The sequence below is a fragment of the Mesitornis unicolor genome, unplaced genomic scaffold (assembly GCF_000695765.1).
Source record: "Mesitornis unicolor isolate BGI_N332 unplaced genomic scaffold, ASM69576v1 scaffold8245, whole genome shotgun sequence".
Taxonomy (NCBI): Eukaryota; Metazoa; Chordata; class Aves; order Mesitornithiformes; family Mesitornithidae; genus Mesitornis; species Mesitornis unicolor.
Window position 1 is genome coordinate 1 of NW_010184810.1, and position 19,156 is coordinate 19,156.

The 19,156-nt window shown below is 35.7% G+C and overlaps 1 protein-coding gene across 1 annotated transcript in view; it reads left to right on the top strand.

The window, feature by feature from the left end:
• Positions 1–3,231: 3,231 nt before the first annotated feature.
• Positions 3,232–19,156, top strand: part of MTA3 (metastasis associated 1 family, member 3) — a gene marked incomplete at its 5' end in the record, with an annotated part of 98,787 nt that continues 82,862 nt past the window's right edge. The window contains 2 exons of the mRNA XM_010184603.1: positions 3,232–3,295; positions 4,468–4,585. Of these exons, the coding sequence (XP_010182905.1) occupies positions 3,232–3,295; positions 4,468–4,585 (182 nt within the window). The remainder of the gene's footprint in view (positions 3,296–4,467; positions 4,586–19,156) is intronic.

A 19,156-nucleotide genomic window follows, 5' to 3' on the forward strand; every position in this document is an offset into this window, starting at 1 on the left:
AGTCAAGCAGGACCTGCCCTTCCTGAAGCCACACTGACTCATCCTGATCGCTTGGTTGTCCTGCATGTGCTGTGTGATGGCACTCAGGATGATTTGTTCCATCACCTTCCCTGGCACCGAGGTCAGACTGACAGGTCTGTAGTTCCCTGGGTCCTCCCTCCAGCCCTTCTTATAGGTGGGTGTCACATTTGCAAGCCTCCAGTCAACTGGGACCTCCCCAGTCACCCAGGACTGCTGATAAATGATGGAAAGTGGCTTGGTGAGCACTTCTGCCAGCTCCCTTAGGACCCTGGGTTGGATCCCATCTGGCCTCATAGACTTGTGTATATCTTGTGTATATGGATTATGGGGGCTTCACTGTGCTTTCCATCCCTGTCTTCCTGCTCAGGGGAATGGGTACCCAGAGTACTGCTGGTTTTCCTACTAAAGGCTGAGGCAAAGAAGGCATTAAGTACCTCAACCTTTTCCTCATCCCTCTACCAACAGACCAGTGAAACTATGGCATTGTACTCTGCCAGTCTCAATTATACTAAAAATTTCAGATATCCTAATGTCTTTGCAAAGAGAGTATCATCTTATTTTGGTGTGTAGCTGGTTTTAAAATCTGTTAAATGCAGTGTATATTCTCTTTCACTTGTCTCTGTAGGTAGCTAGCTCCCCCTTTTTTCTGCTGTCTAGGTTAAAATAGTCAGATTTTATTCTGTTATATTGATTCTTTATTTGATATAGCTTCATCTGTCACAATTATCTGAAATTCTTTAAGAACATTATTGAACAAAGTTGCAGAACACTGTGAGGAGGAGACTATTATATTGAAATCTGGAGAAACTCTAGGGTTTTAGATACAATCCTTAGAGAAAGAACTTCCAAGTCTTGTTGTAATGTGGTTTAAACCACATTAACTTTCTCTCCAGGGCATTTTGTTTATTAGTATTGGAAGAAAGGATAGAGTGCAGTGGTACTTGGAGAGAGTATTTAGGAACCTGTCACTGCAAATCTGTATTTACGTAAGTTATTTCATAGGCATCTGTGACTGAAAGATGGCAGAAGCAGTATTATGAGCTAGATGCTTGGTTCAACCCAGTGGACCATTTACAATAGGCTGAGAGGATCTTCCTCTGATGGAAAAAAAGAGAAAAAGGAGATATATAAATGGTGGGCTTTTATGTGTTTGGTAAAGATTCTAAATAATTTGTAATAAGTATTGCAGGTTTCTAGATTATAGAAACTGCTAACTGTAATACAGATTTTTTTTAATTTTGACACTATGTAATTTACCTGTTTAAAATTTCAGTCTTTTATTTATTAAATTTTGGTGTGGTATCTATTGCTGTGTGTATGGTATTGTCTTTGAGACTTCAGTCTGTGCATGTGAGATATCATAAATGCATATAAAATATTGCTTGTGTGTGTGATTGCAGCCATTAGGTGGTTAAAATGCTGTACAAAGAAATGCAACATCAAATAGAAATTCACTCACTTAGAAGATGTGCTAGGGAGATTAATCCTGTCTCTTAATGAAATAAAGTGATTTTTTTTTTTTTTACATTATTAGCAATAAAGTATAAGGTCAGTCAATAAAATACTCTTGCAGTCGCAGTGGCAGTGAAGGAATGCCCCTGCAATAATTGGAGTGTAATAAGAGTAGGCTGCAGCGGAGAGAGAGCGTGCTATAGAGGTATATGGAACAGAAGCAAACTGGAACAGTAAACTCCTGTTTAGCCTTTACCACTAAAAAAAAAATTCCATTAAAATAAAGTTGACGAGCTGACTTCATGGTACAACATACAATTAATTTTTAGAAGTGGATATTCTGGAATTATGAAGTTGAAGAGCTTCAAAAAACATTCAAAGACATGGTCGGGTATAGAGAAGGTTTCCTAGTTCTCTACTGTGGGAGTCTTTTCCTCTGCTGTTGTCTATTGTGCTCAGATTTTCCTTGCTCATCTTCCCACTATTTGTGTGGTTCTCCTGACAAATACAGTTTAAGAGCAGTTGAGGTTATACACTGCAGACTTCCTGAGTAGTTTAACTCCATTTCCTATGATGTGCTATGGTAATGAATAAGACATTAGCTGGGTATGTTCCCTTAATGATCAGCCATTAACAATTGGCATTTTATGCTTATGGTTCAGCTGAATAGTTAACATTCAGTGAAATGAACGACCCTTTTTACAATAACTGCTTCGGTGTTATCTTAAAATCAAGGAGGTTTCTGCAATAAATTATCTTTTCTATATTTGTGCTGGTCTGTTCCATGGGAGAAGGGCGTTCTAGGCAGAGGTCTTATAAGTTGGAACCTCCTGGTAAATACTGAATAAACTGATAGAAATGTAATAAAACTTTTTGCGTGAACTATAAGGTGATGTATGTAAGGGGAAATAAATACATATTATTATAAAATGCTAGTTTGATTGAAAATGATTAAGTAAAAATGCCAGTTGCTAGCAAGATGATTCAGCACAATTAACATTTTTCATCCACATCTGTATGTGTTTAAAATACCATTTGTTAAAAAATAATTCTGCAGATTATTTGCAAAGAACTTGGAGACAGAGGAAATTGAGGCCAAAGGAATGTTGGGGAAGAGAAGAGGGGTAGGGATAGTGGGATCAAACGTCCATTGCATTATCTACATGTGTTGTATGTGGGTAAATCTCTACCACCGCTTAATTAATGGGAAGCTTTCTACTGGCAGTCGGCACAAAAATGTGGTATTTAGCATTTTAATGTGGCCATAGCATAAATGTGTAGAGTTCTGCCATTAATTATTAGCAACAATTCCATTCAAAAAAAAAAGAAGTACTTTACTTTTACAGGTCATTGATACTTATATTGTTTCCAGTTTGGGTTATTTGTTTTGAAATTAGGCACTGACTTTACTGGAGGTGGGTCAGTTGGAGGTGATGTTTCATTCATCCAGGCCTTTTTAAATTGCATGTCTATTATTTGCTATAGTGCCGCTCGTTCCTTTATTACTTCTCTATTTCTGAAACTGTTTCCCAGTTTTGCAGAATTCTTACATATTTGAGTCCTTGGGTCAGTACAGCCATTCATTTTATTGCTTTGATGTTAATTTTGGTATCTTAGAAATGTGGCAAAGTCCGTTTTACTGTATTTTTAATGTAAAATTTTAAAGTGTGTCTAGATTGCTTTCTTGCAAGTAAATTTTGGATTTAATAAAAATTTGAACTTTTTACAAAGTAACAGTTTTCCCTTTTGTTTGTGTAGGGGAAAATGCAGTGTTGCACTTCTGAACGAGACAGAATCTGTGCTGTCGTATCTGGAGAAAGAGGTAATATGGGACTTCTATTTGGGTAAATATTGGGAAATGGGGTTTTTTATTGCTGTATTTTCAATAAATGAGCAAACAATACTTGGAAAATCTTTTTCTTGAATGATAAGTTAGAAAAATTATTTTGTTGAAAACACTGATTTTGAAAGTGGTATTGGATAAAAACTTAATTGACACTCTTAAATAATAGTTTTATTATGAATATGATTGTATTTACAAAATAATTTGAAGTAATTAATATGTTCTCTTACAGAAGAAAAATATACAAATTATTTTCTGTAGTGAATATTTATGGAGGAATTTGCATGGCTTTTCTTAGTTTTTCCTTTTTTAAGGTCTTTTTTTTTTTTCCCCCTAGAGGTGTTCTAGAAAGGTCTTCCATAGTCAATGGACAGAGAAAGCAAGAAAGACTCCTAGAGAGACACTTAGCATAGGAGTTAAATTTTAAGGGCTCTGAATTACTGTATTTATTACTTTCCATTTCCTGTGGATGGAACTTAGGGTGCTTAGCCTTACCAGAGGGGAAGAAAATTCCCCAAGAATTAGAAAGATAACTATTGCAAAGTATCTTTTGGAATAAACATATTTTTCTTTGGAATGTCTAAATATAACCAGGCAGTCAGTGTTTTTTAGGTGAAATTAGCATGTCTTTATTTTTAAATTTCTACAGCTAAACCACTGATGAGCAGTAAAAATGTTTCTGAAAACAGGACTTGCCCTGTACTTCAGATACAGGTACTTCGTATCTGTACCAGATATGCCAATACTCTTTTTGAGTCAGCTCTTTTCAGACACTGACAGTGTTTTATACTTTTTGAGACTAATTTATAATGTTAAGTCAGTATGGTAGAGATATTTAGGAGAGGAAATATGTTGAATTCAGAAAGCAGTTAACATTGATTCTTTCAAAATCCTTTGTATTTTTGTGTATGAATCTTTTAATTATTGCTTCGCTCTGAAATAACTCGTAACTATGAGAGAAGCTTCAGTTAGCCATTTAGAAGTACCCATGAACCATCTGCATTATTGAGAATAAGGATTAATGTACCAAACCTGTGCTCTGTAGCAGTGTGTGAGAGAGGGGTACTGTAATAATTTCCAAATGAAAGATGATACAGACAAACCTAATTTTAAAAATCGTTATGCTGTTGCAAATGTGTCTTCTCTTTTAGGATACTTTTTTTTATTCACTGGTGTATGATCCATCACTGAAAACACTTTTAGCAGACAAGGGAGAAATCAGAGTGGGGCCTAGATATCAAGCAGATGTGCCAGACATGCTTGCAGAAGGTAAATATATGATCTTTGGTTAATAAAAAAAAAAACCTCATCATCTTGCATTATTACTTATACTGACTTTCTGAACTAAACTAATCAGCGTAGAGGCAGAGAAAGTAAAGTAGTAGATCTTAGAAAATTGATGAATAGCAGTAAATATTATGAAGAAAGAAAGAAAGAATACGTGACTAGCTGTTGGAAAGTCATTGCCCGCTTCAAGTTTGTGCATAACACAATAAAGGCATTCAGTGTGTCTTTATTTAATTGTATGGCCCGGATTGTTCTTTGATATAGGTCTTATGGAAAGAAGATGTTGAGGAACCACCTGTTTTTCAGAATAATAACATGGTAATGAAATAAATTAAAAATATATTGTTTTAAAACAGGCTCTGCATAGATAATGTGTCTTTGTGTCATCTTATTTTAAAATATTGGCTTCCATCAAAGCATCTTGTCTGTTTTGTAGCAGGATTGAAGCAAATGTTTCAAGCCTTGCTGTACCTTTAAACTCACTGATATTTTTAATATTTTATTTTATTCATTTATAATCTAGCACAACTACCTGTGCCTTTGTCTTTTGGTACATGGAGACTTTACTCTTCTAAACAAAATTTCAAGTACAATATTTATTTAGTGTTTAGATGTTATTTAAAGGGCATAAGCAGCTGCGTCTTGTTATGTTTGTAGTTATATTTACTTAGTAAATTTTAAAATGAGCTGGTTTTGTCAGTGAAATGTGCACTCTACATTGAGTGCTAACAAAAAAATATTCCCTGAGAAGTATCTAGACATAGATACTATTTTCAAGAATCTTGGTATTTATTCCTTAATAAGAAAAGATTATGTGACAGGAATATCACTTGCACTAAGTCAAAGAAGTTCTGAATGCCCCAGATAGGTATATTTATAACCTTCAGTGGTGTGTTTTCCATTCATCATAGGCTTTTTTTCCTGCTGTACTTTTTCTTTTGTAAAAACCAAGTATTATTTCTACAAGGCTTATTTAATAAACTGTATAAAACAAGAATTATTTGATTTCTGGCAAGTGCCAGATTATTTTACAATGGATGCCATTTAGTAGCTCACCTCCATTATTATTCTGACTTTTCTCAATAAATTGTAGGAAGTCTTTTCCAGATTTGTCTATAAAGCGTACACACTTGTTTCAGAGTAAGTTTATGAGTAGAATATCATACACCGCTATGCTTGCTATAAAGTGTGCCTGTCATAAGAAAACAGGTAATTCTGTAGACATTGATATGCTCAAGAGGAAAATTTCCCAGAGGACTAAAAGAAAATTACTGTCTCATTGTGTGTATCAAGTAGGCAGGAAGTATTGATGTGCTTCCAAATTGTTGGGTTTTCAGAATGAGATGGGGTTTTCTGGCAGGCAGCAAATCTTTTCCTACTGAGTTCTGCTACTTAAATTACTAAAGACAGAGCCTAATTATGGAATAGTGAATACTACATATAAAGTAAGTGGTTTTCCCATGGAAATTTTACTTTTTTTTTTCTTTGCTAAAATCAAGTCCTATATTCATTAAAAGTTAAGTTACTAAATTCTTCTGGAGCTTAACTTCCCGAGTTAAGTTCTTCATTTAGTTAAATGAATAGCAGGTCTTTATCTTACATCATGATGACAAAACTTCACTGTGTGTTACTGTCTTTTTTTTCCTCACTCCCTGTTAATCCTTAGAATGCTCTAAGTGGTGCAGGCATCTTGCTCTTTTTAGTAGGCAATAACAGTCAATCAGTTATTAGGGCTTAGAAACACCAAGGTGCCCACAAACCAAAGATCTGATGGTATTCAGAGAAATACTTTGGCAGTGTAGTTAAATTAATCTGCACTTATTTACAGTGGCTGGTGGAAAAAAGTTTGGGTTTAGAAGGATAAAAATATCCGACTCATTGTAGTTTTGACTGATTGTTATCTTCTGACCTCCAAGGAAAAGAAAAAGATGATTCAGCTCTTGCTGTGTCTTTATGTAAGCTGACAGCCTGAAAGTTAATCCATTTACTGTCAAGCCTTTTCATTCATGAAAACAAATCTAAACAGTGCTTCAAATTAATAAAATAAAGTAGACGCGTTTGGAAAATACACAAGTCTGTGAAGATTTCTGAATCTTGAAATAAAATTTTCAGCCTGTATTTTTTTGAAAGTAGCTAATGATCTGTATGTCCAAATCCCGTAATGTATGATTTTTTAAAACTAAAAGCCTAGAGCAATCACCTTAAATTAAAAGAGAGAATTTGGACAACTTCAAGTCAATTAAGGATCACTTGAGAAGAATTAAGTTTTATGTCATCTAATAATAGTATTATATAACAAAATAGAAAGCATTGTTAACTTTATTAATATGTAAAATTTGTCATGCCAATTTTAACACAAAGTATACGTTTTCGAAGATTGTTGGTAGGCATATTTTATGTTAACAAGAAATCCCCAAAGCCATTTAAAAATATATATGTATTTAGAAAAATGGAAGATTCACACACCATCAATTATTTTATCTTAAAAGTTACTGGCCTATAAATCTAATTCAGATGACTGAAAACATGCCAGTTCAGATTAACTTTCAGAAGGCCAGTCATAAAGTAGCTAAAAAATGAGTAAGTTCTTTGAACTGTGAGAGCCCTTCCGTATCGTCTATAGACATTAAATTATTTTCATGTAAACAAACTGGTGTATTCTAGTAGATTAAATATTCAAATTGCTTGCATTTTCTTTAGACTGTGATAATTTGTGTACTGGATGGACTACTGCCTTTTTTTAGTGTTTACTGGAGAACTACATGGTTTGGTGGGTTTTTTTGGGGGAATAGATTTTTTTTTTTTCTTGCATTGATGTTACTATTTTTCTATCCTTTAGTAAAACACTCCAAAACTTGGTGCTTAGACCAAACTTTGGATAATGCAGCATATGTTCTCTCCCCATCCCACCCCAGGGGTGAATTGGGTAACTTTGTATTTCTTTTTCATTTTTGAAATGGAAAGAATGCAGTTTTTTTAAAGACTAAAAGATTTTTTTAAAATCAAGATACATAATAAAGTATTACAGATCCAACTGTTTTTCCACTTTGAGATATAGTAAATCTTAAATCCTTTACACAGTTACAGTAAACAAATATAAACCAAGCTTAAAGCTGTTTGAAATGCCTAAGCCTTGTTTATCCGTGATGCTTTTGTTTGTAGTAATTTAGCTAAATTGCTTAGACTACCTGTTTAGTGAAGACTGTAACTTTTGGAGAAGGGCCAGTCTTTTATGACTTTTGTGAGTGTCTTTGCAAAGTAAAACTATGATCAAAGTTGTAAGATTCGAATGATGATATGGTTACGTGAAACCCTTCCTTCTCACCCTGGTGCCAAGTGCTCCAGTCTTTCTAGACTCCAGTTTGAAGATTTTGAGTCTTTTTAGTTGCTCTTATTACAGTGGAGAACAGGAGACTGTATTCTCCAACATTGACTCGCATTCTGGCTAGTATGATACTAAAGAAGGTCTTTTCTCTGCTTTTGACAATACATTCTCCAGTATTTTCAAATCTGTTTCTGGTGTGGGGTAACATTCTGCTCCTCTGTACAAAGCAAGAATAAAAAGGTGAAGCAAAGCACGCATTTGGGCAACAAGTATCTTGTTTCAAGCATCCCTACTCTACAGTCCAGGGGCAGGGTACTGGTTCTCTGCATGTGATGGTCAGAAGCTGCTGTCTGGTGCATCCACGTGCGGTATTTGATCAGCAACTTACAAAATATGTGACTAGTAAAAAAAAACCCCAACAAACGAAACAAACCAGAAGACCCTCAAACAAACAACAAAAAATCCTATACAGTTTTCTTTGGGCAAGTCAATTATAATCATCGTTATTTGGTTAAAAGGACATATTTTTATAAATTGTTCTGAATATGATAAAATTGCTATCGTCTTTAACTAACAGATTTTATTTAATCCTTTTTTGTGTCCAGGGAAATATAAGTATGAAGAAGGTCAGGGAAACTACTCCCAGGCAAGTCAGTTTAGATACTTGATAGACTTCTATGGAACATCGATCCTTCCCTCTCTCACAACTTGATCTGTTTAAAACGAAATGTTTTTAAATTCTAGCATTTCAACCAGTATTTCTCAGGAGTAGAACAACTGATGCAATGACAACTTGTGTTACATGACTGGCTAGAAAGTAGAGAATGAGATAGAAAAGTACCAGCATAGCATTAAGGGATAAAGTTCATGAAGTAGGATAATGCTTAAGAATGGCAGTAACTGGGATTTATTTTTTTCTCTACGGAATTTCTTTTATTGCATTAAAAAGAATTGTTTCTCTCGTATGCCTACACTATAGTCTTTCTGCCTCATGCATGCTATCATGTGTCTAATTGTAGCTGTCACACGGTAAAATGCATGACTGCTTAGCCAAACAAATACAGTCAAAGTGTTGTTATCGATAGGAGAGCCAAGAATTTAAAACAACCTTATTGGACAAATCAGTAATTTCTCTAGTGGCTTACTTTTATTTATTCACAGGGTTGTGAATCAGGTAGAAAATCTGGGGCAAAGCCAACAAAGGTCAATAATTGTTCCTGTCTGTCAAAGCTCGATTAAAACTTCTTAAACAAAGGATATTTTCTAAATAAAGCTAACAAAGAACTTTATCATGACTGTGTTCTGGTCATGATATGTGAGTCTAGTGAAACTATTTGGAGTAATTCTCTGACTAAAAAAACCCCAACTAAGCAAAAAAATACTAACTTGTATTCTCAAGAAAACTAATACAATTTGGAGTAACTATCTCACATGATTAAAAAAAAATAGAGAATAAATATAATTTGTTGAAATTCATTTTCTGATGTGGCATTTGCTTTGTCAAGCAATAATGAATGAATTTTTTGTGTACCAAGATTTGGTAGAACAGTGCTTTGTTAGGCAATGTAGAATGTTTAGACTTGAAATTGGCGTTTTCAAGAAGACTTAGCCCACCAGTCTAAGAACAGCCGTGCTGAATCAGACCATCAGCTGTTTATCCATGCAGAAGATCGCATCTCTTATGGTTTCTTAGTTTTCTAAGGCATGCTGACCTATCTCCAGTATATCTTTGTTGCAGAGTCTAGTGATTTGGCTAGTATAGCTGTGAGCCTTGTCAGTTGCCCAGATTTTCTCTTTACCTTATGTAGCCTCCTTCACGCCCTAGGTAACACAAATGGGTTTGTGTTCACGTTGCTATTAGTAGCTATTGTATCCTTGAGTTCCTGTAGAAATCTTGAGAGGATGCTTGTCCAAACTCAAATAACTTGTTAATGTTCGTATTGCATAATTATTCTGTGACCTCTCCTATAGAAGAGAGATTTCCTTCATTTTGAGGTAGATCTTCATTTAGGTCTCTTGAAGCATTTGAACCTCTCCAGTTTTATCCAGTCATTACAAATGTGGAGAATTAGTTTGATTTCTCTGCTAACAATTATCTTGAATTCCTCTTATTTGCTTCTTTTTTAACAAATTACATTGCCAAGGTCTTAGGCCCTTAGGCAGTTTATAGACCTTTTGACTCAACTGATTGAGAAAACTTTAGTCATTTGAATACCTTCTGAAATTTGGATGATATTGTATCGAATAGGAGGAGGAAAGAAGACTGACAAGACCAAAAAATAAAGTAAAATAACCCTACATCTAGTAGTGTGTCTCAATCATGAGTATAGTTTTCTTCCTATGTAGCTTGAGATTTTACTTTTATGTTTTCTAGCTGAAGGGAGAATCATAGCATATGGTGGTACCCTTATTCATATATTTCATAAATGTATGAAATTTACTGGGAGATGAAAGGGCCAAGGGGAGCAGCTCTGTGGGAAGGGCACCGGGATGCTGGCAGCCAGCAAGGGAAGTGGGCCAGCAATGTGCTTTGGCAGCAAAGGAGGTCAGCAGCGTTCTGGGCTGTGTCACTTGGCACATCACAGTAGATCAAGTGAAGTGGTCATCTCCCTTCACTGAGCACTTGTTAGATCACATCTTGATATTGCATTCACATTTGAGTCCCCCAATATGGGAAAGCTTATTAGTAGACTAAGTAAGTTCAGTGGAGGCCATCACACTTGTTGGGCTGGAACACTTGCCCTGCAAGGGCAGACTGAGGGAACTGAGTTTGTTCAACTTGGAGAAAAGGTGGCTTCAAGGTGGGGATCAACAGCAGCCCCCCAGTGAGTGGGGGGAGGTTGTAGAGAAGACAGACAGGTTCTTGACAGTGGTACTTAGTGGAAGGATGAGATAAACCAGACATAACTTGAAATGAATGGTTCAGAATGGCAATAAACAGATTTTTTCTTTCCTGTGAGGATGGTCAGATGGCGGAGCAAGTACGCAGGGTGGTTTTGTCATCTCTGTCCTTAGAGGTTTTCAAGACCCAAATAGATAAAGCTCCAATCTGACCTCAACCTGCTGATGAGATTCAGTTCACAGTCTTCTGCTTTTTGTCCTGAGGAAGTGCTGCTTCATCTGTAAAAAAAAAAAATAAATTAGGACTGGAAGTTTATTTCTTATTAAACAAGCACATGAGTGGATAGCTGTTTAATCAAAACACCTGTGCTTCAAAGGTGATCATAGACCACATCTTCTGTGCTTACCTGCAGTCATTTTTCGTTAAGAGAAGATGCAAGAGAACCATCAAACTGCTACTTGGTCACATTCCCTCCAGTGATGTTGCTGTGTGGTAGATAACTTTGTATGTTTCAGCTGACTTTTCCATAAAGCCTTGAAACAATATGTTGAGCTTTTAGCAAATCTCAGTCTAAAAATAAAAGGAACACTCAAAGATTAGGAAGTGCAAACACTAATGTTAAGCTAACAGCATTAATACCTACTGTCTTCAGTATAATTAGATTATAATAGTGCAATATAAGAAAAAGTAGAGCATAGGCATGGTATGATTCAGTTAACAGAGCAACTACTAATCTTTAAAAATGTTGCTTATTGCTTGTAAAAACATGGGACAATTTTTGAAGTTTAGCATAAAACCACCAGTTAGAAAGTATACTGTAGAGGGAGTTAGCCTCTCAACTTTCTATACCTGTCTGAAATTGTTCAGGTGGTTGAAGGGTGTCTTTGGGCACACAAAGATTCCCAACCTGTGTTATCTTGGGCAGCATCACAGTGGTAGCTGTTTGTGACTGTCAGTGTGCACACGCTTGTCTGAGCAGCGGAAAGTGTCTGGTGGGAATGTTTTATTGCTAATTAATTGCCAGCATATAGCAGGAGCTTCTGTCAGCTCATCTGGCTCTGCTCATAGTGCCTGCTGTAAGAATGCTGAGTACTGAGCAGGTCCTGTGGAGCTGGAGATCACTGGGTGAAACAGAGGCACGTCAGAGTGGGAAATGTGATGATGGATGCATGAAGGGTTAGGGTTGATAGGCAGCTGGTGGGAAATGAGATTGTAGTCTCTGTGCAGAGTTGTGTGGAAGAAGACAAACATCAAGAGGTTGACAGGTGTGGTGGGAATGATTAGGTTTAAAGGTTTATCTGGAGAACTGGCTGCTAGTACTGAGCACTGCTAGTCCTAATTGAGTACTGCCACTAGCAATGGCAAACTGTTTGCACATCCCTGTTATAATGAGCCTGGAGGGCTGATCTTCGTTAGTCACTGTTACAAGAATGTCTGTGCAATGCTGCATGGAACTTTTCTCATGCTAGTGGTCCCCTCCCGGCTGCAGTCCTATTCCTAGCCCAGTGCTGCTTATCTCTTGCATCTAGGTTTAAAAGAAGGTCACTGTGTTTGGGAGAATTCTTTATGGAGCAGGGACATGACACAATTAGGCACTCTGGCCATTTAAAGGAGTACAAAGAGTTTGGAGTTGGCAGGGAAGAGGACTACCCCACTACTAGGGACTGAGAGAGAAACTGGGTTTAGTGTCTCTGAAATGGAGGAAGTAGTAGGCTGTAGGAAAGATGTTCTGTTCAAAGCTTTCTTTGAAAAATAAAATTATAAACTATATTCAAAGTATCTTTATAAAAACCCAGAGTCCCTCTTGCACATCTGAAAATATCCAGAGAGCGCCTAGAAATAATACTTGCTGTGCAGTTGGTTCTTGAAGAAAAGACATGTTAGAATTAATGGAGTTCAAGTAGCTGAGCATTTAATAGGAAGAAGGGGAACAGTTGGAGAATTTTAAGCTACTTTTTATGATGTTTAGAGAACTTGTATCCAAAACTTTTAAAACTTTTCTCCGTTTTGAAAAAGAACAAAATAATTCATTTTGTAGGGATTTCCTAATGTAATCTCTGTCTCTGTGCTTTTTAATGCAACTCAGTTGTAAAAGCATGTGTTGTTTTTAATAGACCAGACATATCAGATAGAAACTATTGAACTCAGAGTTCAAGCCTGTTAATAGGTTTAAAAGTGGTTCTAAGTAAAGAGACAGGTAGGAAACTCATCTACATACTGTTTGGATTTTCAACATTATGAAAGTTAGAGATGCTTGGACTTGGTGTATTGTATTTTCTGGTTCTTTAAGCATATACATTCCTATATACATTAAATTTTTATTTTCATATAATAAAATGTGCTGATATGTTTTAGAATAGTGGAACCTGGCTGTAGTGAGGAGGAATCTGTTCTGTTAGTTCATGGTACGTAATAATCACATTTAATGGAAGAACTACTGTTGAATTTGAAAAAATCACTCGTACGAGCCAGAGACCTGCAGGAGTTGTTTGAATTATTTTCAGCTGATTTTCCTGTCAAAAATGTGTATACTGGATTCTCTTTGTTAGGGCTGATGTAGTTGCAATGATTTCATTCTGTTGTAAGATAACAATCATGCCTTTTAAAAAATCAGTCCATATGAAATATTTTTAGATGATTCTTTACTCAAATATTTAAGTTAAAAATTGGAGATACATGCAGTTGTTAAGACTCTAAAGACAGATGTTATGTGGCTATGCAAAATATCTGACAGGATAAACAAATATTGTGTCTTAGTGTCCTATCAATTTTCAGAAAATATGGTCTGTAGTTTGTGCTAAGTGATCAGTTTTATGACAGTTGCTGGATATGAGAGCTGGACACATTAATACAATAAGCACTTCTTAGAAAAAAAAATTCAGAAAGCATTGCCTCTTTTTTAATTAGTTGAGTATTTCATAAATAGGGTATGTCTAACCTTTCCTCTTGTGACTGGCTTTAATAAAATGGGGGCTGATGATTTTGATGCCATGTTAATGTTTCCTTTGTGAGTGAACCAAGTTGCAATCACAAGAATAAATTAGTGGATTTAGTGTAAACCCAGTTCCTTAGGTATGAACGTGACAGAAAATCACTTTTCCTGTACATACACAGAAGGTGGCAACAGCAGTGGCTTTAGGTTCTTGGTGAACAGTATGGTGGCAAGCGAGGAAAATATTTTCATAGAAAAGCTATCAACCATAAACTTTCTTGGATGTGGGGGAGGAACTCGTTTGGGTAACAGCTTGCACTCTCTTGTTCTACACAGAGCAGTTTGGGTGTCTGTAGTCTGTTGTGTAAAACCAGATTTCCTGTCAACTAATGAAGACTGTACTGGGATCTAGACAGCAGAAAGTGGAGCTCAAATTTTGATACCAGAACTGCTTTCAGGAGCAAGTGTAAATGGAAACGTTTGTCTATGCTGCATTTCCTTCCAGAAGATGTCCAGGAACCTTGTAGAAATCTATTCCACCAAGTTCAGTGTGAAAATGCATTGAAGCTTCAGAGTTGTTGGAAAACGTAGAAAGTTAGCAGCAAAATAAATGGTAACTTCAAACTGTCAGTCAGAATATGCCACAAGAAGAGAGATCTTTGAGAGAGATTGGTTCAATGAAAAATTGATGTCTTTCTATTTTATTGAAGTTTCAGAAGGAATGCATGAACCAAAAGATACAACATTTGAGTTCCTGCTTGTGGAAGTTGAAATAGAATACGGGACAGAAAAGGTGTGATTTTTGCTAACCCAGTAAGTCTTGCCTTTATGGGCAGGGTAGAACAATGTTGCCTAGACTTAATCTCAGCTGAAAACAGAGATCTAAAAGAGATCAGATGATGTTTAAAGTTAGATGAACTGAATCTTGACAGAACTAATGCACCAGAATAAAACTCCTATTTATGTGTACTCAAATATATTTTCTTCTCAAATGGAGTTTCCATTTGTTGCACTTCTGACTTTGAGTTAACATGAGAAGTTTTTCTATAATAGCTTCTAAAAGAAGGAGCTGTTTCTTGACAGTTAGCAAATTTAAATGTGATAGTCACTTTTCTGATTTGCAGATTTTTTCTTGTTACTAAGCTCAGTAAAGTAAATTTTTCATAATTAACTGTCAAATGCATGATCATCACAAATAGTAAAATACTCATTACAGTGTTCATGTCAAATTTTAATAGGATTATAATATCCTTTACATCAATCTTGCCAATCTCTCTTCTAGGGAGCTGAGCTAGTGTTTTATGTGGTTGACAATTAAATGCATGTTTATAGACTTTTATCAGTTTTACTATAAATTAAACAATGTTATTTAAAACCAATTGTTGTCTTTGGGTACAATTTGTCGAGATACTAAGTGAATGTATAATTTTGATCAGACAGGCAGTTATGTGGATTAAGATGGTTCTTTTCTTCCTTATATACTTACATTATTCTTATCTAATGTGACAGTGGAGATTTCTGAGCTTCAGTTCTCTGATCATTCACAGCTTCTATGTTAACAGTCAAAAGACAAATGAGAAGAGTTGGAAATTGTGCTGTTTAGCAATTACGTCTTATGAAAACTGTTAAAGTTTTAACCTGAGTTATTCAGGTTGTTCTGTTTGGGGATCGTTGGAGTGGTCTTTCCCTCTCCCTACCCTGTCCCTGCCCTGAATCATAAAAGCAGGGCTACTTTTCTTAAGTTTACTTTATACTGGAAGAGAAGTCAGTTGGAATTTTAATCTTCATAACAAGACAGCCATGATTTTCTGCAGTCCTTAGCTTCTTGAGGAGATTTAGACATTTGTTCTCATTCTTTTTTATGTTTGTTCTGAACCTCCTATTTTTCAAGAACTTGAAGGAAATGGTTAAGGTAGCTGTCTTCTCTTTTGCGTTCTGGTTGCAGTGCATCATGAATGGTCTTTGCTGTGTTGTTGGTGTGAAAGGTTGTGCATGATTGCTGCTGGAAAGATTTCTTTATTAATAACAGTTGAAGAGCCTTGGCTGAGTTTGTTCAAATACTGAATGAGTTCTGTCTGGTAGTCAGTCTTATGAAGGATACAGTTATTTATTATATAGTATGTGCTTATTATCCCAAATAATGTACTGCAGTGAGCACTCAAATTACCTTTCAAGCAGCCACACCTGAGGGTTTAATTGACTTTGCTGGGGTTTTTTCTACTTCAGTAACTTTGCCTGAATGAACATATTGTAAGTTCAGATTGTTTTCTTTGCTGTTTTACTGTAAGCCTGATTTTTCTTTAAGTTTAGTCTGTAGAAGATGAAAAATAAATATCAGATGCAAATGAAATGTGTTTTTTACACTTGAATAAGTCAAAACACATTTCATCCTAAAGAAATAGTTCTTCTCTAAATTATGTTTTGTTTAAATTTATGCAAATGAATATTCCTGTTTATCTTCAAAATACTATAGTCACAGAGAATTTGCACATTCATAACACTAAGTTTATTTTTTAAAACATTGAGGGACCAGAAATTTCATTTTAATTTAGTGGGGTTTTTTTAAAGAATACAGTATCTATGCATTGTGGTACCCCCGTTTCTAAAATAAATGTTTTAAATGTTTAATCATGGAATCGTTTGGCTGGAAAAGACCTTTAAGATCATCAAGTCCACCCATAACCTAATTCTACCATATCTGGAGCTAAACCATGTCCCTTAGGACCACGTCAAGGCATCTTTTGAACACCTCCAGGGACGGTGATTCAGCCACCTCCCTGGGAAGCCTGTTACAGTATTTAATCACCCTCTCAGTGAAATAGTTTCTTCTAATGTCCAACCTAGACCACCTGTGGTGCAACTTGAGGCCATTTCCTCTTGTCCTATCGCCTGTCACTAGAGAGAAGAGACCCACAGCAACCTCACTACAACCTCCTTTCAGGCAGTGGCAGAGGGTGATAGGGACAATAATATTCATATGTAGTATGGTACTGTTATTATTCATACACAGAATAATTTTCACTATAATTTCCTGAAAACTGTATTAGCTCACGTGTTGTTATTTCAGGAATTCAGAAAAATGGTTGCAATCTTTCTGTATTCAGATTCGAATAGGAGGATATAGACCACTGCCCAGTGTCTACCAACTAAAAAAAAAAACAAACGTAAAATAGGGGTGAGGAGCAGAAAATCTTGGTGCAAGTCACATTGTTCAGGTTTTTTTCACAGATAATAAAGGAGTACAAGTAGATAACTCCAAAATAAAGGGTAATTTCAGGTCTCTTTTCATTAGTTGAATACTTACCTTTGCCTTTGAACTGAAGGTGACCTTGTAGTTTTACGCAATATATTAATTTAGGTTATTGCCTTTAGATTTGCTATAAAAAGCTAAAATGAAAGCGCTGACTTTTTATTATTTCATTTCTGTGACGGTGGGGATTTGACCTAAATGTGGTTTAATGTAAGGACTATAAAGTAAGGAATGGTGTGATGTTGGGGACATTATGCCTCCATGTTCCCCAGTCTGTGGAAGTTCCTTTTTGCAACCTAATTTGTTCCTTGCTTCCAGCACTGGACATTCCCATAAGCCAGCCATTCGTGACACATATTATGGAGACATTGGTCATTACTGCATGGTTACAGTTTAGTTTATTCTGGGCCCAGTTGTAATTCTTTGTTTATTTCTAGGAATTTAGAATATGATAAATTAAAGCTCTTTTGAGCGCTTTGAGAGATCTTGTCTTGTGATCATTAGTGATTGATTTATGAGCACAGCAAGGCTGAGCGCTGAGAGAGCTCTTTGGTCATTGAAGGCAGGTTTAACTCAAAAGAGATTTTCAAGTTAAGAATTTAATTTTTTTTTTAATAGACTGGAGCATAGGAGGTGATTGAACTATGCATGTTTTATTGACTTTGAAAATGCTCAGTAGCAGTTTAAATTGCTGTAGACAAATAATGACCTTGTATTATCTGGTATCTTTCATTTGTGGTCTCTACATATAGTCTTTATACAGTCTGTTTCTTATTTCTAGTCTTCATGCATGTATTATGTTCATTAATTGAGTTGTACCATAAGATTTGTGTAAACATACAACTCATCTGCATGACTCATCAAAATCTTAAATATACATCTGTCAGGCAAGCTAAGTTGAAAGGTAAACAGGTTATTTTCATTTTGCCTACACTTTTAGAATAATCTGAGTTTTCTTGTGTTAATTTAATCAGAGAAGTTATTTGCATGTAACTGATTTTTTTTCTGTGGAGTTGAGTGTAAGTTTTTGAACTTTTTTATGGATTATTTTTGATTATCAGTTCTGGTGGGAATCACACATCATAAAAAAATTAGATCAAAAATTAGTAATAAGAATTCTATATCTGCAGGACTTTTATAGTGAGATTTGTAATCTCAGTTAGTTAAGGCCAGCAGTCAGCTAGCTGTTTACCATGAATTCAGTGTTTGCAGTTGCACTTATTAACTGCCAGTAGTTAAAGTTTGTACATCTGTCTGAGAGATATCTTTCCTCCTGTACCTCATGTAAAACTTATTTTCCCAGTGGCAATTATTTTGACACTTTGTAACTTGCTTTCTCATTTAAGCTGCACATTCCTTCCCAATTGGTTGTTTGCAAAGAGCTGTGTGATAATTAACCTCTGTGTATGAATGCATAATTAATTTAATGGAGTATGACTATGCTGACTGCTTTAGAAGGGAATTAATGAACTTTTCATTGAAGTGGAAAGCTTAGATTTTACTTTAAACACACAGGTTTGATGTCTGGAACTTTGTTCATAGCTAGGTGGTACAAGAAAATCTAATGTGATGCTATATTTCTTATCTGTAAGTTAGAGAAAAAGTTTGCAGAAAACAATCTAAATAGCAGCATGAGAAGGTGGTTCATTAATTGAAACCTCATTTTCACTGATCAGTTGCCTATTTTTATAATGTGTTGTAGCACATGAAACTACATTCTAAAAGACATTTGGGATTGTCTGTATTTAGAATACTGCCAAAGGTTTCTGGCAAAAATCTGCCAAATGATATATCTACTAAATCTGATCCCATACTTCGGTAAGATAAATTTCATTGTGTTGCATGCTGAGGTGGACTAAGGGAGGATAAGAACTGACAAGTACCTCTCTTCCACATCTTTGCAATGTAGCTAAGAGATATTCCTGTTTCACAGGTATAAAATAAAGCACAAAGATGAAGACACTGAATTTACTTCTTAGCTATGTGCTAAGGAGTAAGAATATAAGCATCTACAAATGCCTTCGTGCTTATGTGTTTGGGTATCCAGTGAGTCTGAGTAATTAATACATGAGTCAAAACTGGCTGGTTTCAAGAGATTGTGTCAAGCCCTGAAGGAATTTCCAGAGTAGGAGGAACTCTGTGGCACAAGCTACTAGTCTGTTGTCCAACTGCTGTCCATGGATATGTCTGCCTTCTTATCATGA